This window comes from Arvicola amphibius, chromosome 6 (assembly GCF_903992535.2).
Source record: "Arvicola amphibius chromosome 6, mArvAmp1.2, whole genome shotgun sequence".
NCBI lineage: Eukaryota > Metazoa > Chordata > Mammalia > Rodentia > Cricetidae > Arvicola > Arvicola amphibius.
Window position 1 is genome coordinate 63,021,944 of NC_052052.2, and position 22,992 is coordinate 63,044,935.

The 22,992-nt window shown below is 44.2% G+C and overlaps 1 protein-coding gene across 2 annotated transcripts in view; it reads left to right on the forward strand.

Moving 5' to 3' along the window:
• The window catches only part of Ttc39b (tetratricopeptide repeat domain 39B), a 118,887-nt gene extending 99,731 nt beyond the window's left edge, over nucleotides 1–19,156 (forward strand). For both annotated transcript variants that reach the window (XM_038334641.2, XM_038334642.2), the window contains 4 exons: nucleotides 1,019–1,127; nucleotides 5,629–5,743; nucleotides 7,770–7,886; nucleotides 12,200–19,156. In XM_038334641.2, the coding sequence (XP_038190569.1) occupies nucleotides 1,019–1,127; nucleotides 5,629–5,743; nucleotides 7,770–7,886; nucleotides 12,200–12,296 (438 nt within the window). In that variant the 3' untranslated portion in view covers nucleotides 12,297–19,156. The remainder of the gene's footprint in view (nucleotides 1–1,018; nucleotides 1,128–5,628; nucleotides 5,744–7,769; nucleotides 7,887–12,199) is intronic.
• Nucleotides 19,157–22,992: the final 3,836 nt, after the last annotated feature.

A 22,992-nucleotide genomic window follows, 5' to 3' on the forward strand; every position in this document is an offset into this window, starting at 1 on the left:
GCTCTGTCATGCTTTGAATCACTGAAGGCTGGTGGGTATACAATGACAAAGAATTGTTCATACAGAGGGATGTTGCCACAGCCTGTTTTTCATAAAAATTTCAAACCATGCTTGCTTCTCCCTTGGATAAATACTACACTCATAAAAAAAAATTTAAATCATCAGTTTAAAAATGTCATTACTGAATTGTGTCCCTAGTTTCCATTGCCATAAAGCAAGCCTGACACCATCATTTGATGCCTTATTTCCATGACTGCTCTGGCTAAGAAGATTCTCAAACAGTATCTGTTGTATTTTAAAATTCATGCTCATTGTATACCCTTCAAAATATGAACTGCACTATCTGGACATTAGAAAAATATTTTCAAGCAAAAACACATTTGCTTTTGATCCAAAAAAAATTCTCATCTGCTAGCCCATTAAATATAATCTGCAATGAGAAGTCATTAGTTTACATTTCAGGAGCTGTCATTCAGCCATATGGCCTTTAAACAAACGTGTTTTCTGCATATTGGATCGCATTACTGGGCCGACACATGTTTTTAATGATATAAAAGAACCTGAGCCCAGTAAAATAAATATTCCAATGATCATTTCTAGTGATATGCTTGGAAACACTTTATGTAAACAATTAGCAGACATTTTAAAATATTTCCCTTTACTTAAAAGTAGCAACAAAAGTTTACATTAAACAAAATTGTTTATAGTGTCAGTTTAAAATATTATTTTACTTCTGTATCTCTGTTCTATCCCAAAGATTGTACACTAGTAGATAATTAGTGTGTTTGTTGAATGAATGAGTATAAGGTATATGCTTCCTTACCTCAGAGCGTGAAAGACAAAAGGCATATATATATATATATATATATATATATATATATATATATATATATATAATAAACCAGGGGAACTTATGTCACTGAATTCCAAATGAAGAAAAGTTAGAACAAGATCGCGACTGTCATGCTGAAGTCCTTAGCAGACACCTCACATATGGTTTTCCATCCTTCCTCCTTAGGAAATGATGTACGTCTGGAATGGCTTTTCGATAGTAGCCAAAAGGAAGGACCTTTCTGAAAACCTCCTGGTGACTGTGGAGAAGGCTGAGGCGGCTCTGCAAACTCAGAGTAAGTGTGCAGAGTCCCTGTCTCGGCACCGACGCCTCTCTGGTCTCTCCCTGGGGCACATCTGCCTGTGTCGTTCTGTGTGCGTCTCAAGAGCAAGGCTTGAGCTTCTGCTGTCTGGGTGCTTGTCATCAAGATGGCCTGAGGATGGCACCTCCTGATGCACCAAAGAATGGGTGTCTGTCGCAAGAGACCGTGTAGGATGTGATTCCACTTTTATGGCATAGCCACTGTGGGCCAGTTTAAAGTTTTTGTTTTTAAGGACCTGCTTTCCTTTTTCTGCTGCTATAACAGAATATATGAAGGAAAACCAGTGTGTTTTCCACAGGTCTGGAGCCTAGGGCTGTAGGACCCAGGTGCTACAGCTGATGAGGACCTTCTTACTGCCTTGTCGCATGGCAGAGGGCACCATGTGGAGATAGACTGAGGCACACAGCACACATTGCCACCCTCTTGAAGTTCTTACCTCTTGACACTGGCTCAGTGACAGTTAGGTCTCAGTATGCTTTAATGCCACTGTCCTGTGTTTTGAGTGGTTCATCATGTTATGTTCAGATACCCAATACAGTCTGTGCCCTAGTTTGGACTCTATGGATACCATGCACAGACATATATGCAAGCAAAACACTCATGAATAAACAAAATTAAAAAGTAACCAATCTAACACATATAAGGTGGTCTTTGCTATTTTATTGTAAAATTATTTTTAAAAGAAAAATATTTTCTTTTGTGTGGAAATCAACACAAGATCATTTTGAAATTGAGATAAAATGGAAGTATATTGACGTTTACCTTTAAAATAAGTTTTGGAGCCTGGTGGAGGTGGCACAAGCCTTTAATCCCAGCACTTGGGAGGCAGATCTCTGTGAGTTTGAGGCCAGCCTGGTCTACAGAGGGAGTTCCAGGACAACCAGAGCCACATAGTGAGACCTGTCTCAACCTCCTGCCCCCATATAAAATAAAATAAGATTTAGGGGCTGGAGATATATGTCTCAGGGGTTAAGAACACTCGTTCCTCTTACAGAGGACCCAGGTTCCATTTGCAGCAACCATATGGTAGCTTATAACTGCCTGTAAATCCACTTTCAGGGGACCTGACCCCCCTCTTCTGGTCTCCATGGTCATCAGGTGTGCCTGTGGTGGCACACATTACATGCAGACAAAGCACTCAAACATGTAAAATAAAAAGCAGTATTTTTTAAAATGAGATTTCATGAGATGGACTTCTCCAAAAATTCAAAATTTTGAACAAATTTAGTAGTGTTCTCTGTTGTTTGATGAATTTAATTAAAGATAGCTCTTCAGCACTCGGGAGGCAGAGGCAGGCGGATCTCTGAGTTCGAGGCCAGCCTGGTCTACAAGAGCTAGTTCCAGGACAGGCTCTAGAAACTACAGGGAAACCCTGTCTCGAAAAACCAAAAAAAAAAAAAAAAAAAAATAAAGATAGCTCTTACCTTTATGGGAATTATCTAAACTAAAGCCCACATGTCTACAAATTCAATGGATGATTGAATGTTTATGTGAAAACCAGAAAGTAAAGGAAAACCTTTGGGGGCTTACATGAGAACAGTTGCAGATGTAGCCAGCGTTCCTCCTGTATGCCATGCTCCCCCTGTGCAGACGGGCTGGACTCGGGAGGGTTAACTTCCATGCCTGAGCTCCCAGTGATGTCTACTGGATCTTCCCAGCTCCCAAGGTGGAGCCTTTTGTCAGTCAAGGGTCCTGAGTTTGCTAATGACCACTGGGGTTTTCTCTGAACAGACTCTTCCCCTTCAGGTTATTTTGCCCTCCACTGACCGGAGAAAAAGAACTAAAGGATTAGTGTTTGCACCGTGTGCTCATACACCGCCTTTCCTGCTCCTGTCTCTAAGGGCATCTTCAGATGCGATGAGCGAGTTCTTGGTGAATGAGCTGAGACGCAGCATGTATCCCAGGCTCGCCGACAGTCCTGTCCTCTTTCTCCTCCGAGTGAAAGAATTGGTTTATTGTCAGGGTCATCTCTGTCTTAATACACATTAGGTTTATAATAGTTTTGAGGACCTTTGTTTTATGTAGGAACATTATCTTCCCTGCCCTAAAACTTCTGACTCTTAATTAATTAAACTTCCATTCTTCAGAGTGAGTGTGGGGAATCTTGGTTGGAAAATTGAATGAAGTTCCAGGCCTGAGGTTGTGGGCGCTTCTACCCCTGCCCATCATTAGATACCATACCAGATATGGTTGTGGTTTTCTATCTGTCAGTTGTGGTTAAAGGGCAGAGGGTAGTGGGCACTGTTGGCTGTTGTAGGGCCTGGCTGTAGTACATAAAGGTTGTCGTCCACACAGAGGGTACAGGTAAATGCGAGAGCACTTGGTGATGTGCTTAGCGTCGGCATGTGGCGGTAAGTTTTGTACTGTTTTCCTTGGGATTCTAACCAAATTCATCATGTAGCCAGAAGTCGGCAGCAGATCCACTTTGTCTGTCATTGCGATTAATCTGTGTGGTGACATTAATAGCAAATCGAGTCAGCTACACAAAGGAAGGTACGACAGCCTGGCTGCTTTTCCCATTTCGGTAGCTCCCGTGTTTCCCTCTCGGTGCTGCAGTGGGTTTCTGTAATGCTCAGGGTGGATATTTTTGTAGTTTTCAGATGTCTGTCTTTCTTAGCCTGCCCACATTTAGGACATGGACAGCCCTGCTGTGCCACCTGTGAGCATGGGCATCGTTCCTGTGATTTAAACAAACAAACCAAAAACGTCTCAAACCCTATTTCTCTGTGTGTGTATGTGTGTGTGAGAGAGAGAGAGAGAGGAGAGCGTGTGGGTACTGGTACTCTCCTCCCACAATGTGGGTCCTTGGGATCCAACTCAGGCCGTCAGACATGGTGCCTTCACCCGCAGGGCATCTCAGCAGCCTTCTCCCCAGGAGAGATGGAAAGTGTTCAGCTCTTCCTCTTGTGTACGAGTGCAGATCATGACGGGGAGTGATCGTGTGATACTGTGCTGTGGTCAGGGGACCTGGGCTTTGCTTCTGAGTTTGTGGAAGAGGTGGCATATGAAGCCCTGTCACATTGCTAACTTAAGATCTCCACAGAGTGCCTCTACTGGGTTTTTACTGGTTGTTGTCTGTGCCACCTCAAACATCGTCATTCTTTGAGCAAGCAGATGTTGTCGTAACATTAGAAAACTGCTTCTCAGAATTCAATAGAATGCACAGAAATGAGACGGAAAGGTAGCGGCCAGTGTGGACCTGGCTTTGGGCCTGGGTCTGACTGACCTGCTTCTCAGCAGACATCCCTGATAGAAACGTGGATTACGAGTGGGAAGATGTAAGGCAAGGGGGTGCCAAGTCCGTAGTAGGAAATGTCAGAGGTGTTGGTATCTGTGGGTTTCCGAGTGTGTGGCCCATGACATATTAGCACTTGGCAGTTCAGGTAAATCTCATGTGTTTTACACTTAGAAGTGAAGTGAGCCCCTTCCAGTTGGGTGAGCAACACTGTTGCTTCCCATAGGTGAGGGTTTACCAACTGAAACACCAGCACGTGTCACTGAAGGGGTCTGAGACTTGAACCCAAAGCACACGGCTGCAGTATGGAGACTCCCAGGATCCAGTCCTCACTCCTTACCGCCCCTCCACACTGCTGTCACAGCCGGAAACGTGTAAATTAGCAGCCTGTCTTGGAATGACTTCTTTGCCTGTCACTTGCAAAAGAAGAAAGCAGAAAAATCTTCACCAACAGAACACGTGGCGTGGCTACCTTTGACAGATAGCCACGACACCATGTGGCTCATTCTGCTTAACACATATCCAAACTGCGCTGGAGAAGACAGGGGCCTGGATAGGAAAAGGGAATCCTTGACATTTTCCCGGAGCATGGCCGTTTGTGGCGACTTTAGGTGCCTTTCCTGTATTTCAGAACCATTTCATGGCATAATTCTCCCCCCAAAGAACATAACCTGGGAGAATTGCTGGGTTGTAAACATAACGATCTGGAAGAGAGGTTTCTGCTTCCTGCATTTTGAACGGGTGGGAGGCCATCTGCTTCTCCATATGGAGGTGCTACCCTCTCCTGCGCGGACGCCAGCGCAGTTAGAAGCCAAAACAACAGGAGGAGACAGCCTGCTTCCTCCTCCTTTACCTCTGAGAGAATTAATGAAGCTCATTCTTTATTTAGAGATCAGATTTCCTGTTGTAGCTAAGGGCACAGAATTTACTATGACCACCTGAAAAATCTGCCTGTGCAGTCTCCCTAGATGAGTGACGTAGAATGTGGGAGTTCAGTTCTTCTGAACAAGCATTTCCATTGTGTTTTATGTAGTAGGTTAGTAAACTTATTATTAAATGGTTCCCCCTAAAGCCCAACATCAGTGAGTTTTCTTCTCAATTAGGATTTTTGGCAAATATTTTTGTGCTGGCAAGGCAGCTCAGGTGTTTGCCTCATATAGATGAGGCACTAGCGTTCATCCCAGGCACCGCAGAAAACAATGAACTCTTCCCCCTGTTGTTTCTTCTTGTTGTTTTAAGACTTTGCTGACTCTGTGGATGATGAGTGCTTGGTGAAATTACTGAAGGGATGCTGCCTCAAGAACTTAGAGCGACCCTTGCAAGCTGAGTTGTGTTTCAACCACATTGTGGAAAGGTAAGAGCCAGCCTGGGTTCAAGTTGTGGCTTCAGGGGACTTGGAGGCAAAGTGATGTGCCAAACCTGTATCATGAGCAGAGCTATGGCCTGCATGGAATATGGCTTTATGCATTTCCACTCACTGTTTAAAGATGATGCGTTTCTTGTATATATGGTGATCTTTCTTTCTAGCAATGACAGTGCTGCCCTGATAAGAGCAAGGCTGAATGCTTGTGGGTGAACTGGTAACCCCTGTTTTCTCTAAAGACTGTGACTATGTAACTATTCACCTTGCACAGTGTGGGCCCAGCAACTGTGGCCCCTACAGAAAGAAGCTGGAGGCTGCATCTAATGTCAGATCTCCTGATTTTTTATTTGTTTGTTTGTTTGTTTTTCAAGACAGGGTTTCTCTGTAGCTTTGGAGCCTGTCCTGGAACTAGCTCTTGTAGACCAGGCTGACCTCGAACTCACAGAGATCTACCTGCCTCTGCCTCCCAAGTGCTGGGTTTCAAGGCGTGCGCCACCACTGCCCAGTCAGATCTCCTGATTTTTAAACATTGGCTCAGTGTTTTTGAAAACACTACACGCCATGAAGACAGGGGCCATCCAGTGTCCTCCCTCATGACAGTGTTTATGAGAATGTAGGACACATTTTCTAGTTCCCAGATAAGGTCGTATACTATATTTGGTGAACACACTAGGAAACTATATATGCAGTTCTAGTTTACTGGTGACAACAGTGACCGTGTGTCCTGCCTGCTTTGTTTTATTGCCTCTCACAGGGAGGCATTTGCTCCTGTGCCTTCCAGGGTTTGGATTGTGAAATCACCTTCAGTGGGGTTAAGTTTTGGAAGAGTTTTCCTATACCACTTATTTTGGCTTCTACCAAAGCCACCGTCGTGTTAATATCATGTTTAGCAGTGTTTGGACCTCTTGAGCAATGTAAAATTGAATTGCAAATTTCTGTGAAGACTGGCCTATGTGTTGTTAATTTCCAAAGAGATGTGTTTTGTTTTTTCTTCATGTCAAAAGTGCAGACAAAAAGAGACCATCATCTCTGTCTTGTCCCTTGCCAGTGAGTGGGTTTCTTCTAATCTGCTTTCTCCAAAGGACAGATTCAACATTCCAAGCTTAAGGTGTTCCTCTCCAGCCATTGCTTTCTATGGGTCTAGGGCCTCATCTCCTGCCTTGTCATTGAAAGTCTCAGGTCTCTCTGCAGACCCCAGGGCAGGTTCAGCACAACTAGTCTTGCTGTCTTGCTCTTACTTCTCCTTGGCATCTGAGAGTAGCTTGGGCTATATCCTGGTAAACTGAGCTATAGATTATTGTCATTGTGTTTAATTTATTTTAAACTTTATTTAAAAAGTCACAAATAAAAATAAAAATCACACACTAAAGTTAACCTGGCACAAACACTATACAAATCAGTAAACAGAGTAGCCATTCAGAATGAAAGCTGTGGGGTTTTGCATTGGGATTTTATGCTTTTAATCGTCAATATATTTTTATGTACTTATCCATTACCCAAAATGAAAAATCCATTGCAGTTAGAACTAGAGAAACAATTTGCTCTAGATTTAAAAGGTTTGTTACTCAGTCTTTTTCCTGAACTTCTAGCTTTCAAAATGATGCTGAAACAGAACTTCCAGCCATGTAGTCATTGACGTTTTGAAGAATTCTAAGCCTTAGGTACGAAGGAAATTGATGCTCTGTCAAGCACAAAACTAATGTGACTTCCTTATTACTAAATTTAGAGTCACATGCTCACAAAGCTGATCTCGTCTTCTCGAGGGTCATCTCGAAGGTATGTGTGTATTGGTCTGTCTGAGAGCCGGTACCGCACCAATGCTGGCTGTACGTTAAGGAACTAACGATTTAGTATGGAAGCATACTTCATTCCCTAGGTTGTTTAGTACCATAGTTATGACCGCAGCCTTCCTCTGTGATAGTCTCCGTGTTGTCTGGGAAGTGAAGAATGATACGTGTTTCGAATGGTACTTTTTGTGTTCTGTTAAGACTTCATTGATTCTCATTTGCTTCTTCAGTGAGAAGCTACTGAAGTATGACCACTATCTGGTGCCGTTCACTCTGTTTGAGCTGGCGTGTTTGTATAAAAGCCAAGGGGACATTGACAAGGCCATAAAGACCCTAGAAACTGCAAGGTGAGTATTGACGGTAACTTGTCCTGGTGATGTGGACGGGGTTGGGGGGGAGACGACAGTGCCAATGCAGCAGCAGTGAGTGCCACTGTACTCCCCAAAGCTGGTGAGCTAATGCAAGTTAGCATGACTGCTTTTGCTAACGTGGTTTGTTGGTTTGTTTTGAGCATGGGCTTTCGCTGGAGTTGTGCTCTTTGGAGCTGCTCAGTCCATCACTCTGGCTACCTAGAGATGTTAGTGTGCACCTAGCCGACCAGCTTCAGCTTATGCTCTTCTGCTGCAAATGGCCAAGCAGTAGGTATTTTGGCCTTAGAGTGAGCATTGATTTTAGACTGTAAGGTGCCCATTGACTGCACTTAATATGTTGTAAGTACCCGTAGCGTAGAAGATAAGTGAGCCGTGGATGTGGTCAGAGCTGGTCTTTGGGTCATAGTTTTATGACCAACTTGTTGTTTCTGCTAGATAGTGACTCAGACTTGTGATGATGGCCCACTTTCTGCAAGGTAAAACCCTGCTGTCTTTTTCTGGAGCACTCGGAACAGTGGAGAAAGAATCTCATAAAAACCTAGGTCTGTGAGTATAGCAGCTCACACTTGTAATCCATGCTGTAATCCCAGGCAGCATCGCCCGGAAGCGTGAGGCCAGCCTGGGCGACAAAGTGAGACTTTTTATCAAAAACAAACAAACAGGAAACAAAACAAAAAACCAAAGCAAAATCTTCTAGGTCACCCGTTTATTTCTTCAGATTCACTGAATTGCCACCATATGCCAGATACAATGAGGGCCATGGAGCAGCTGCTGCAGACTCAGCTGGGAATGCTCTGCAGGGTAGCTGGAGGGAGACAGCAGGGCCTTGAGAGTGTTCTGCTGAAATGTACGGTGTCCATCCGGGCACCTAGATGTGGAGCTGAGATTCTTTGGAGGAGATGACAGCACCGTTGACACTAGCATAAGTAAGGCAGTTTTGGAAAGATCCGTCACTAGGGCTGTGTAGGCACACGCTGCGCAGGATGTGGCTGCAGTTTGCTGAGCAGGTGGACAGAGAGTGATGCTTTTTTCCCAACTGGCAAACACTCAGAGCAGTGAGTTTTTGCGAAGAGATATACCTCTCAGGGCTGTCATACTTGGAGGTGGCTGCCAGATATTCACATGGAAAAGGTGAGCTGGCGATGAGATACGCAGATGTGTTCAGTGCTAAAGTCAGGACCACGTGGATACAAACCAAAGTCCCCAGCCCAGAGAGCGTGCTGGTCAGAGCTGTCATTCCTGAGGTCATTAACCCGCAGGGCAGGTGATAGATAGAGGTCTTGTCTAGTGCCTGGAACATTTTGAAGGCAGGGGCCGTGCTAGGACTAAGAGGGTGGTAAGTTGCTGTTTTTGAATTTTCTACATGCCAGGGTTTACTCAAGGTTGTGCAAAACAGTTAAGTGCAACCCATGGCACAGAGTCAAGACCTGAGTTCTATTCTCAGAACCTACCTAAAGAACCAGGGAGAAGAACCAGCTCCAGAGAGTTGTCCTCCGACCTCCTTACGGTCTCTGTGGCATGCCTTCCCCACCAGAACAGCATGCACACATCCGATACTAGTGATGGGATCTTGGAACTCCTAGAGCTGGTCAGCAGCTAAGAAGCATCTGAATCTGAAAAGCCAAAAACATGAAGATAGGGAGCGTGGTTGCTAATGAGTGCAGCTGCCAAGACAATAGCGGCCACGCGTGACCTTGACAGGGAGACAGGAGAGGAGTGGAATCGGCGGCCCTGCTGTTGTAAGATCAGGGATGTTTGCCAAGAATAGAGTGCAGTAGGAGGAAGAAGCCTTTAGGGGCAGGGTGCCCCCAAGTTTGTCCTAAAAGAGAAATGAACAATGCAGGAGGAAGCCACTTTAAAGGTGACTTGTTGGCCATGAGGACAGCTAATGCTTCAGCTGTGGTGTCTGTGCGTCCCCAGAGGAAGCTATGGGGTCACTGCCCTATGCATCCCCAGAGGAAGCTATGAGGTCACCATACTGTGCATCCCCAGAGGAAGCTATGGGGTCACTGCGCTGTGCATCCCCAGAGGAATCTACGGGGTCACTGCGCTGTGCATCCCCAGAGGAAGCTATGAGGTCACCACACTGTGCATCCCCAAAGGAAGCTATGAGGTCACTCTGCCCTGTGCATCCCCAGAGGAAGCTATGAGGACACCTCACTGTGGATCCCCAGAGGAAGCTATGGGGTCACTGTGCTGTGCATCCCCAGAGGAACCTATGGGGACTCTGCCCTGTGCATTGCCAGAGGAAGCTATGGGGTCACTGTGCTGTGCATCCCCAGAGGAAGCTATGGGGTCACTGTGCTGTGCATCCCCAGAGGAAGCTATGGGGTCACTCTGTCCTGTGCATCTCCAGAGGAATCTATGGGGTCACTGTGCTGTGCATCCCCAGAGGAAGCTATGGGGTCACTCTGCCATGTGCACCCCCAGAGGAAGCTATGGGGTCATTCTGCCCTGTGCACCCCCAGAGGAAGCTATGGGGTCATTCTGCCCTGTGCACCCCCAGAGGAAGCTATGGGGTCATTCTGCCCTGTGCACCCCCAGAGGAAGCTATGGGGTCACTGTCTTGTGTATCCCCAGAGGAAGCTATGGGGTCACTGTCCTGTGTATCCCCAGAGGAAGCTATGGGGTCACTGCCCTGTGCATCCCCAGAGGAAGCTATGAGGTCACTCTGCCCATTGCATCCTCGGAGGAAGCTATGGGGACACCACACTGTGCATACTGATACTTCAGGCATTCACAGTTCACACATAGTCAGCACTACTTAGTATAAATGGAGCAGCAGGTGACACAGAAAGACAGCTCTTCACCACTGAAAAGCACTCAAAGCCACCACGGATCCAGACAGTACCTGTAGGGCAGACATAAACACTTTCCCAGGACCATATCTGTCTGCAGTTCCTCTTCACAGCATGGGCTTTTCAAAGCAGCCAGAAATCGAGAGAATACTCAGTTGTCCTTAGGTAAATCTTAGTAAGAGGTTCTTTTTAATCTGTGAACAATACACCATACTAACACTCATTAAAGTTAAGAAAGTGTGTTTTAAAAAAGAGATAGAAACACTACTTCAAAGGAGGCGTCAGCTGTCTTGTCTGCCGAGGCAGGTCTTGAAATCAGGAGGCCTAAATTGAAGCCAGTTCCCACCAATTTTAGCAACATGAATGATCTAAATTATTGCTGTGAAGAGCTCATGACCACAGCAACTCTTATAAAGGAAAACATTTGATTAGGGTCGGCTTATAGTTCAGAGATTTAGACCATTATTGTCATGGTGGGAAGCATGGTGGCACACAGGTGGACCTGGTCCTGGAGAAGAAGCTTGAGGGTTCTACATCGGAGTCTGCCAGCAGCAGGGAAGAGAGACACTGGGCCTGGCTTGAGCATTTTGAAACTTCAAAGGCTACCCTCAGTGACACACTTCCTCCACCAAGGCCACCCCTCCTATCAGTGCTATTCCTTATGAGCCTATGGGGTCATTTTCATTTAAACCATTATAGTCAGGTTTTCAAGTAATTTTTGGATTTTGTTTGCCCTGCTTTTCTTTTCCATGGTTCTAGGGATTGACCCCAGATTCTCGGTGTGCAGGGCACTTTCTCTATTGCTGCATTCCCCCCTCCCACCCCCCCCCCATTGACTCCGATTCTTGGTGTGCCAGGCACTTTCTCTACTGCTGTGTCCCCTCCCTCCCTGGGGATTGACCCCCAGATTCTCAGTGTGCCAGGCAGTTTCTCTACTGCTGTGTTCCACCCTGGCCTTCTCATGGCCCCTCTGGCACTGCCCTAATTTGAGTCATTACTGACAAAACCGCTGGTAACTTGCATGAGAGCTGGAAGAACTGGTCGCAGGGCAGCCCTGCTGTCTTTGTTAAAGTAGCTTCTTGTGGCTTCCAAAGCGCTTTTCCTCTGTTGAATAGTGGATTGTTTATGACCATTGTGTTACATGAACCTGCCTCAACATTTTTCTCTAAAAATAGAAGTTGAACCACTCAGCAATACTTAACAAAATATGCCATGACGTCATGACCTTGTTATAGTAGTGGTTTGTAATTAGGATATTGCAACTCAAAAGTATGACCTTTTAAATCACCACCGGGAAAGCTTCTAGAGACCCAGAATGCAGACTCGCCATTCACTTCGCCCCACAGAAAGAGTCTGCTTTTGACTCAGCTCCACTGATATGCTTGTTGAAGTTAGAAAGTAAAGGAGATCAGAGGGCGGCAGAGGAGGGTGGTGGCGCCCTGCTAGCCAGAGAAATGCTGACTGGATCATTTTCTTCTTCCTTGTCTTCAGAAACAACTACAAAGATTATTCCTTGGAGTCCAGACTACACTTCAGGATTCAAGCAGCCCTTCATCTCTGGAAAAAACCGTCCTCTTCCTCAGACTGATCAGAACTCACAGGATGGAATCCCCCCAGTTAACATGGGCTCTTGCTGTGGAGATCAGTCCCAGTTAAGGTGGAAGCGAGATCCTTCAAATAAGAAAGGAAACTCTATTGTCAGGCGCTTCCTGTCACCTGAGTGGCTTCCTGTTCCCCTATGGAATGGCAATCAATATTGTATAGAGATTCTTATATTCTGCCTTTAAAAAGAATTTCACATTAGATTTCAATTGAGGGGTGAAGTCTTTCGAAAGACTGACAGGTACAATAAAGTCTAGTTAGATTATTTATTTTTTTAATGCAAAAATTAATATTGTTCAAGTAGCAAATGGCTTTATACGCTGAGCCATTTTTAGATTGGCTTGTCCTTTAAACTTCAGAGATATTTTATTGCTTAGTATTTAAATCTCAGAGTGGGAATAAATATCACATCTAAAATAATATAACAATGAGTTTCTGAAGGTTCTGGAAGAGAGAAGCAGAGGGCCCGAGGGGTGAAGTCTTCCTAGGCTGAAGGACCTGCATCTCTACAGGATGATGCGGTTGTGAGTTCTCGGGTTTCTGCTCTCAGTGGTTGAAATGATGGCATTTTTCAGAAACTGTTCTGTCTTTGAATGTACTCATATCTGATCCAGCAATAGCATTCAACCATATAGACACATCTCCCATGTATCTACAGGAAGAAAACGCGGTATTTTAGACCTCCCTAACCTTAGTGCTAAAGCCTGAGATATAGACTGACTACTTTTCTTACAGGGAGGAAAAAAATCCCTGCTGCTTTAAATGGTATGTAAAATATCATCATTTTTACACCTAGGATGTGGCTGGCCCAGCGCTGACGGCTCCTTCCTTCCTTCCTTCCTTCCTTCCTTCCTTCCTTCCTTCCTTCCTTCCTTCCTTCCTTCCTTTCTTTCTTTTCTTTCTTTCACATCTGGGCTGGGTTTTGGTTCACTGAGTAGAATATAGAACCAGAGCATGGGACTGGAAGAGCCAGGCTCTGCTACTGGTGAGCAGAGAGCAGATGGCTTTTCTGGAGTCCCCACACCTGTCAATCACTGTATCTTCCTCTCTTGTGAAATAGAAAAAGAACAGGTGACTTTAATGTTCTCTCTGAGTTTTATAACCATGAGTCTGTGTATTAGGTACTTCCAGCACTGTTTAGCATTTAATCCACATTCTTCCCATTTAGAATGTTTTATAGTATTTTTTCAATGCCCCTCCCTCGCCTTCCAATCCACTGCCTATAGTCGTTGTTACAGCTAAGGGCCAGATCCCACCCAGTGAGGAGAAACAGTTCATGAGTCCATGAGTCGGGGTTTTGTTCCGTTTTCTTGTCTATCTGGTCGTTGACTCCACATTCCCCAGGTAGAGCCCCGAATTCGTAGTTGGGAGTCTCTCTCTGTTGGTGAGTAGTTAGCAAAGTAAAACAAATAACTTGGCCTTTCTAGGACTTGGATTTTCCAGTGGGAATGACAAGGTAGATTCAGTGCTCTGAGGCCGCAACTAGGTGGTGCATTTGGTAGCTTTCTGTACACTGGGAGGCTGTACACATGAGTGAGTCTGACAATTATGGCTTTGTGCATGGATTACAGTATCTATATGAAAGTATCCTCTGAGTCTTTGGTCTGTGCTGTAAAATGAAATGAACGTGGGCAGTCAGAAGCCTCTCAGTTTATGCATTTACCACCAAGAGCAGCCCGATCATGGAGTTGTTCCTGCTGTCCCCTACTGTGTTCCCATGCTCAGAATTGGTGTTGTGTTATGTAAGGTACCATTTCTTGACCAACATTGAGGAAGCATTTCTTGAAGAAGGTGATTAATAACACTTCTTCAACATGGGGGCAGATAACATTATATCACATTAATATGAATTATACAACCAGCTACAGATAAAAGGGGAAATAAATTGTCATGATACTATAGAAATATATTCGGTAATTATATATATAAGACTTTGAAGAAAAGTTTATAAATTCTTTAGGAGAACATTGATACATTATTTTAAAAACATATATTATTAAAGAATATGTCTGGGTATAGGGGCACATTCCTTTAATCCCAGCACTTGGGAGGCAGGGGCAGGTGGATCTCTAAGTTTGAGGCCAGCCTGGTCTGCATAGTAAGTTCCAGGCCAGCCATAACTACATAGTGAAACCATGTCTCCAAAAAGAAACAAAAAGAATATATATCCATATTTTGCGAGAAACTGTCAGAGCTCATGGTCTGTAACAATAAATTCCCATTCTGGTATAAAATGAAAAAAATGAAGCTAAAAACAACTATTGCAGGCTGGTGAGATGGGTCAGCAGTTAGAATCCTTCCTGCTTCTCCAGGGACCAGAGCCTGTTTCCCACTACCATGTCAGACAGTTCTCACCTGCTGTAACTCCAGAAGAGCTGACACCCCCTTCTGGCCCCTGTAGGCACCCAGACAAACATGGCATATGTTCACACAGAAGAAGCACACATGTGTACATGAGTAGATAATCTTTTTTAAAATGACTGCTTTTACATTATCAAACAAATTCAGCTGTGCCATTTTTTGATTTGTGGGGTTTTTGTTTGTATTACTCATATTCTCTTTGCCAGTTAGCTGTGTGGATCATTTATCTAGTGACCTTATAAATAGTGCAATCGAATTAATGCCACAGGCATTTATCTGTTTCCTGTCATGTTCAAGACACTGTACAGGCACCGGTTTCTTAGGATGTTTGTAAGGGTCATCTACTGCCTGTTTTGTGATATAGCATGTTTGCCTAAGAGACACCATTTTATCTGTCATCTTTGTGAGGCACCGGTAGTGGCTTGGGACTCTGGTACATCTAAGGACAGTTTGTATAGCCACTGGCAAAATTGCTTCTGTTTATTTTTAAATAGCGAGGCAGTGTTCTGATTGGTGCGTTGCCTTGGCGAGTCCTGCACACAGGATTGCAGAGCACACAGTTTTGTGGCTTTCTGTCTGTTCCGAGGACAGGAGGAGTCAGTGGGTAGGAGCTACAGGGAGATAAACTTCACATTCCTCCATGGGAAGGACAGTGTGCCATCATTAGAGCAATGCTGTAGGCCAGCCAGCTCCTTGGAAAGGGGGGTGAGTTAGCAGCCCTGGGTGACTGTCGTCCCTCCCTGGCCTAAGGGCCTGGGTTAATTGAATTGGAGGTCAAGTCATTCTACAATTTTTTGATCAGGGCTTAAACCCTGTCACGGTGTGGAAGGGTGAAAAGCGAGTTACCCCCTCTTCAAGTAGAAGTGCGTGCTCTCTCTGTAGTCATTTTATTGTGATGGGCACTAGCAGCACCTGCTGTCAAAGCTCACGTGATTCTGCCTCCCATCCATCCCCGTGAAGTTTACTGATCTTGTTGAGTAGAGCCCTGCTCCCTGGACAGCAAGAATGATTTAAGAACAGTCCTTATGGCCAAGTGGGAAAGGCAAGTCTGGTCAGTTCCCTAGACATTTCAGTTTTCCCGTGTCCTTCTTTCCTCTTTGTTGCATCCCCTTGGTTTCTGAATCACCAGTTGCGGTTAGTTGTAATTAGTGAAGCCTCCGATGACTGAAATCCTACGCGCTTGTGATCTATCAGGTCTGGATCTTAGCAAATTATTTTGTCCTTTGCGGCCATTGAACATACTGCTTCTGCTGTCTTCAGTTAGCTGTGGCTGCTAGGCTCCTGAAATGGCCATGGGCGGTGGGGACCTTTCTTCATCTTTCTTCTTGCCTGCAGCAGTTCTCAAAGGCTCCTGGGTTCTTGCCCCCTGGCACTCTGGCATTTGCTTGCTGTCTGAGGTGACGGCCCATCCCTCATCCATTATCCCTCATCCATTGCATCTCCTCGTCAACTATCTCTCAGTGGTTACTCTTTCTGTTTAAGTGCCCTTAAACTTTGATTCTCCCGTGTAATTGGCGCATGAGCATTGGTCTCACCCCTGTGAACTCTTTGTGTGCTCATCTAAAAGTCCCTGTTTTTAAGATTACTAGGGTAGGCTTATTTTATAAACTGTCTCTGCATGTCACAATTGCCAGGTCGCTTTCATGAATAAGATAATTTCTGAAAAATTTAATGAACACTTTGTGATACTTTTACATCACCAACATGCTAACGTTAGCTAGTTCAATATACTACTTACAGATTGTTTGACACAATTGATCCACTTAAGGAATAATATGGAAGATGATTTATCTAAATTTAAATATTTTATGCTTTCCAGTTGCCTATTGTGAGTAATTTAAGCGCTTTAAAAATCTCTATTAGATACAGTGATAGATCTAATGTATCATTAGATTGGTCTATACATAAGTAATATAAAACAACCCATATTGGCTAATCCTTCATGCCCTTTTAGGAGTGGAGTTGTTTCTCCATATTGCTCTCCCACCACCCAATTGTTTCCATATTTTACTGTATGTATTAGATTGCTAGAACCCTGCCTCCCAGTTAGTATTTTGGTCTATTGTACATTTGCTGTTAGCTTTTATTATTTTAGAATGTTGAACTTGAAATGTAAAGGGCCCATCAGACTCTGTCATCAAGGAAGATGGCATTGCTGTTGAACAGTTCCATCTGATCTGGACAGACAGACCTTCATATGCGAGGACAAACTTAAGTCCGTTCCAGTCCATTATAAAACTTGATCACTTCTGAAGGAAGTGATAGGAGAGCTATTCTGTGTACTGAGATGGCTGAGCAGGTTCTCAGCCTGAACCATGAAGATAGATTGAACACTAGAGAAGACTAAGCCCCACCCCCTCCTGTTTGCAGTATACAGCGAGTGACATGTGTTCATCACAGTTATATTGCAACAGGACTGTGCAAAAATTCAAAGCAGATGCTTCACTGTATTTAAATAATAAAGAATTCTGTACATGCCTACAGATTGAATTTTATTTTATTTTATTTTTGCGGTGCTACAAATAAAACCCCGAGGGCTGGTGTTTGCTTTGTAAGTACTCTACAAGTGAGCCACATCCTCAGCCCCAGGTTGAATATTGAATAGGAAAAATCAAGGTACAATAGTAGCAAACTTACTGACAATAAATACATAGGACACCTTGTCTGTCAACTGAGTACTCCTCAGAAGTGTGTAATTTAAAGGCTGAACACAGGACATGTGCATATTACGTCAAGTGCGTTTGTTTTATTGCTCCTTAACTTTTTCTTCAGGGCTTTGAATTAAAAGTCTTGGTAGTTTGGGCACCAAAAGAAAGTAAAAAGAAATTGCTTTCAGTGGAACAGAACTGATAATGAGGGTCTCTGAATAACTGAGCACATTAAAGAATATTGCTTGCATTTACTTTTGAAGGAGTTGTATTCTTTTGAGTTGGAAGGTGTGGCACGTTCTGCTTGGGGAATTACACAGGCCTCCAGCTTCAGTCTCACTTTGACTAGGGCAGACTGCCCAGGTCGCTGTTTGGAGATAGCAAATGAGTATAAATGAATTTTCACAAATTCCTTTTTCTCCCTAAGTGTTTTTCCTCCCCTCCACAGTAGACTAAATTCTTTCTGTATGGCTCTCCTCTTGCCTACTCCTGTCCTAGGGCATAAACCATGAATACTGGCACACGGCTAAGGAAACACTGGACCACTGAGCACCCAGCCAAGAAGTTTACAGGAGAAAGGAGATTGTGGTAAACATTTTAAATCTCAGGCTTTTGGCTGTGTTTAATGATGTAAGAAAATATAGCACTGTTTGGGTCCAAGATTTACAGAGAGGCACAGCGTGTGCCGCAGATGTGTGCTGTGCAGTAAGGCACATCACGGTTAACCGTGTGCTACACCCAGCCACTGTGTCATGGAAATTCTAGAGCCAAGTGTTTTTCTTCACTTTTCCTTTCGCTGACTGTTGGTATCTGAACACCCGAATGGATATTAGTTGTCTCTTTATCGATTGCTATTTTAAAATTATTTATTGCAGATGTTCATAGAATGCTCAGTTTTGATGCAAGTTAAATACAAAGGCATATATGTATATATTTAATAACTGAGATGTTTTATTTTTATTGCACAACTTATTTCCAAAGCAAATTTACTTTGTAAGTGTCTTTTGAGACTTTTTTTTTTTTTGCCTCAGAAATACAAAAAGTAAATCTGTCTTCTCTCTGGTTTGTAAGAGGCCCTCATGATAACATTTGATTTTCACTTACTTTTGGATTAAGCAAAATTAAGGCATGTATAAACCAACTTGGAGCTTCCAGTTGAACCACCCGAGCGCCTGTCCGTACTCGGGATTGAGTGCCATGCCGGTCAGACATGGAGGTGTCTTGTCTTTGTCTCCTTTCCTCATGCGCTTAAGCATGGTCTTCTGGGGTGATTCTCAGCAGTCAGTTTTACAGAGGAAAACCATTTTAGAAATTGAAGCGATCCGGACTCTGTAAAATGAGTGTGTTACTAACACCCATCTGCTAACCAGTGGACTACCTTCAGGTCCTGGAGAGGGAAAGAGACCATCTAGGAAGCTTTCCATCAGTCAAGGAGGAGGAAGAGGAGTGTGAACTGGCGTTTTCTCATGTAAAACCTGTTTCCATGGCTTCCGTGTGCTGATTTTGTCTTAATGTTATCATCTGTGATGTGTAAGTCAATGTAGATAAAGATTTAAATTTTCAACATGAAGACAAGAGTTCAAGTTTCTATTTTTACAACTTAGACAGTTTTGAAAACAGATATCATATTAGAAATTGTATTTTTAAGTGCAGATAAATAAATCTGAAAGTCAGTGTTTCCCTTTTCTTCCCGTGTACCTTAGAGAAGGCTTCTTGTTATTGGGTACATATTTAAGTTGCCAGATTGTTTTCAGAATCCTCTATTTTCTTATTGCTGTAATTGGTTTACCTACAATGTGCAATGATTTGTTATTTAAATAAATGACTCTCAATGAAATTACAGCCTTGTCCTAGTTGGTCTTCCCGTGAAAGCTGGACATAACATCCATTTGGTTGGCCCTTAATTGTCATGTGATACAGGCTTGACTTTTTGTTTCTTGGTGAGACTTCCTTTCTTTCTCCTCCCAACCTTACTGCCTGCAGGTATGAAGACCCCTTTTAAAGCTATGCTCTTGGCTGAGCCCTGGGCACATAGGGAGAAATGGGATGGATCATTTGCCCTGAGGGAGGGTTTGCCATCACTTGCATTAAACTAGCTACTGCTGTGACCAGTTACAGCATCCGTTGTAGCAGAGTAGACCAAGCACTGTCTCTGAAAGCAGGTATGTATTTAGATTAGACTTGTCTAGATCATTGCATGTAATTTCCCTCTCAGACCAGGTAACCATGCCAAACTCCACAAAATCGAATGTAAACTAGGAATGACTCTCCTACTCCAGTCAGTGCTGAAGAGAACTGTCAAGGGACATGCACGAAACACAGTGGACTAGTCTAACATCGGATCCTTTTTTCCTGCCCCGCAAGCCAGCGCCCTGTCTAGAGTTCACCTACTGATAGAGGAGATGGAGAAGTACAGTCTAGACGTGGGCCAGGGACTAAGGAACGGAGGGTGATGCGCAGGTAGCTGGTCTGTGCCTCGTCACCAGGCTTTGTCATTCTAGCATGTCCTTTGGAATTTTGAGAGACCGAAATATGTATTCCTAGATCTTGGTCACTCAAATTTGGCTCTAGAATATTCTACATTATTGTATTCCCTTTGAGATGAGCGCTCTATGTCTGTCTGTCTCTCTCTCTCTCTCTCTCTCTCTCTCTCTCTCTCTCTCTCTCTCTGTGTGTGTGTGTGTGTACAATAGATTTACAAACACATTAGTTCTTGGCAGATCTCTCTTCCATAGTCTCAGGCCAGCTAGGGCCATCAGTAAAACACGAGTGCTCCTTTTATGGTGTTCATTGGCCGGTAGAATGAGAAGCTGAGAAGATTTTGTAACAGAGACTGATCATCTGTAATCATCGGGAAGCTGCCAGGTTTTTTGTTCTTGTTTTCATTTTTTTAAGATGTGTTATTAGAACACATCTTAAAACTCTTTTTAGCGTATTATTTATTGTAATAATGAAGCGGGCCTGCTTTTCATCCCGCCCGGATCCCACACGGCTAGCTTTACACTCGAAATAACAACACACAAATTGTATTCTTTTAAACACTGCTTGGCCCATTAACTCTAGCCTCACACATCTTGGTTAACCCATATTTAGTAATCTGTGTAGCACCATGAGGTGGTGGCTTACCGGAAAGATTTTAGCCTACGTCCATCTTGGGTCGGAGCTTCATCGCATCTGTCTCAGAGAGGAGAGGTATGATGACTGCCTGAGGCATCTGACTAACTTCCCTCCTTCCCAGCATTCTGTTCTGTCTACTCCACCCACCTATGTTCTGACCTATCAGGCCAAGCAGTTTCTTTATTAATTAACCAATGAAATCATCAGATAGAAGACACACCTACATCAATTTATCACTGCTGTCCTGCACAGTAAAGCCGTCTTAACAGGAACCCAAGTCCTTCCGATGTCAAATGCTTATTACCAGGTTCTTTAAAGGCATCAATTGCCCTGCCTTCTGCAGAGTTGATAACTGAAATAGGAAAAAAAAAATGAGTTGAATAAAGGGAACTTGGGAAGGTTAAGGCAGGGAAGAGGATTCGCTGTGGTTGTAAATGGTCTGCTCCCTGAAAGGGGGAAACTGGAGGGCACACTCGGTCAGGAGGGCAGCTTACGGAGATCTAGGGGAGTATTGCAGGGTAACGAGAAATGGGCAGCTTTAGCAAACACTGCCCCTTACATGTTCTAGGGTGGTCAAACAGACGTGTAACTGTCCTGGAGGGAGGCGGAGCTTAGCAGTGAGGTGGCAGGCAAGCAGGAAGGCTGAGACTCAGCCAGCCTTGTTAGCTAGCAGATTTAGCCTGTAGCATTCATGGATACTGGTAGAATGCTAGAGACCCCAGATGCCATCTCTCACGTGCTACTAGCAACAGTTCGCCTCAGTTTCCTCTGCCCTCCATCCAGTGGTGACACAGGAGGGGCCAGGTGGCTGCCGCATCCACAGTGGATTTTTGTCATAGCCGAGTAACCCCAAATTCAGGGAGCCTGCATGCTTTGTGTGGATAGCAAGACAACTCCCTTGTCCTTTGTGAGAGAGACATTATCTCTCACACTGGACAGGAAGTAAATCAGAATTGTGCTCAGGAGGGGGAGATATTTTACTTTTATCATGAAAGCTGATCAGGATCTGAACACTTAAGACATCTGGAGCAAAGCTATGGTGCCTTCTTGGAGGAACAGAGAAAAGCAGGGCTATAAAAGCCCTGTGGGGGTTCTCAAGATGAACAGACACACGTGTATTATAATGGGGCCATCTTAAGAACTTTTGCTCTGCAGCAAGGAGCCATTTGTCTTCAGGAAGCGAGTGGTATGAGCCAATCGTGGTTAGGAAAGGCTCTTCTGAGCGCCCTACTGGGATTCACTTGTAGACAAGGGCTGGAGCCTAGGACTAAAATCTAGCCAAGAAGTAATGACCACCAGGACCCACCAGAATGTGGCATCTGTTGTTTAGGCCTGAAAACTGCAAAGATAGAGTGGTGTCGGCCAAGATGGGAGATGAGGCCAACAGCAGACTTAGCTCTGTCAACATAAAAACGGCTCTCATCTCAAAGGGCAAGAGATAGTTTATCCCGGAGCCAAATATAAGTGACCATTGCCCAGAAACACACATTTGGTTACAATTCCACATTCCAGTGAGGTCGCAATTTTACACACTTTTTATAGTAACAACAAAGAAAGTCAGTCATGAATCAAGGCACTGTTCAAATCCATTGGTGGATACATCAGGTAGGTGGGTTATAGGAAGATAGAGAGAACTCTGCTATAAGCTTCAGTCGTGGTCTGACAACACACTTAGCTCTTTGATTGGAAAACTGTTTTGGTTTTGTTTTTAAATTTATTCCAAAGGATTTTTAAAAATAACTGGTAGGATGTTAGGGAGCTAAAGACGGCCCAAGCCAAACTGTAATCGGGCTCTGGACTTACAACACCCAGCCTCTCCACATCCCTGATGGTCTACTCAGTCAGCTGGTTCTTTTGCAGTGTTGGACTGGACACGAGCTGTAAGGGAATGGGAGATGGCACAGCTAGCCGGGGTGAAGAAGGTGATAAAGTAATGACACAGATAGAGAAGGGGCAATAACTTATCCTCCAAGAACAGTTAATGAAAATCAAATGCAGCCTTCAAACAGAGCGTGGGTCTAAGTATCCAGAAGCAATCCCTTTGTAAAACTTGTAACACAAATGCATATGAACAGTGTTAGTAGTTACAGTGGCAAATGAACCCAAGAACCACGTCAATGATGGTGGGGGGGAGGGGGTAGCAGAATTCCTACAGCTTCAGGTTCAGCCTCTAAGAACTTAAGTATGTTGAAAGAGAACATGAAGCTGCCTAGCCACTGGGAGGACAATGTGACAGCAATTCATCACTAAGAGGCCTCCCACCCGATTGCATCTCTCCATATTCCACAATAGGAAATTTTCTCAATACATCATACAGACTTCAGATACCGGGAAGAAAGCTCCCGCTCAAAGGCTGTACATCCTAAGGTGCTGCTTACGATATTATTTTCTGTCCATCTGAGATACATAATTGGTGCTGTGTGACAGATCAGCCTGTCAAGAGTGACTGCTGTCCACACAGTTGAGCTTCTGGGGTCAGGAACTTATATTTAAATTGGTTCCCATCAGGAACTGTGGGGCACAGCTTAGGCAATATAAACAGAAATGTCAGTCACC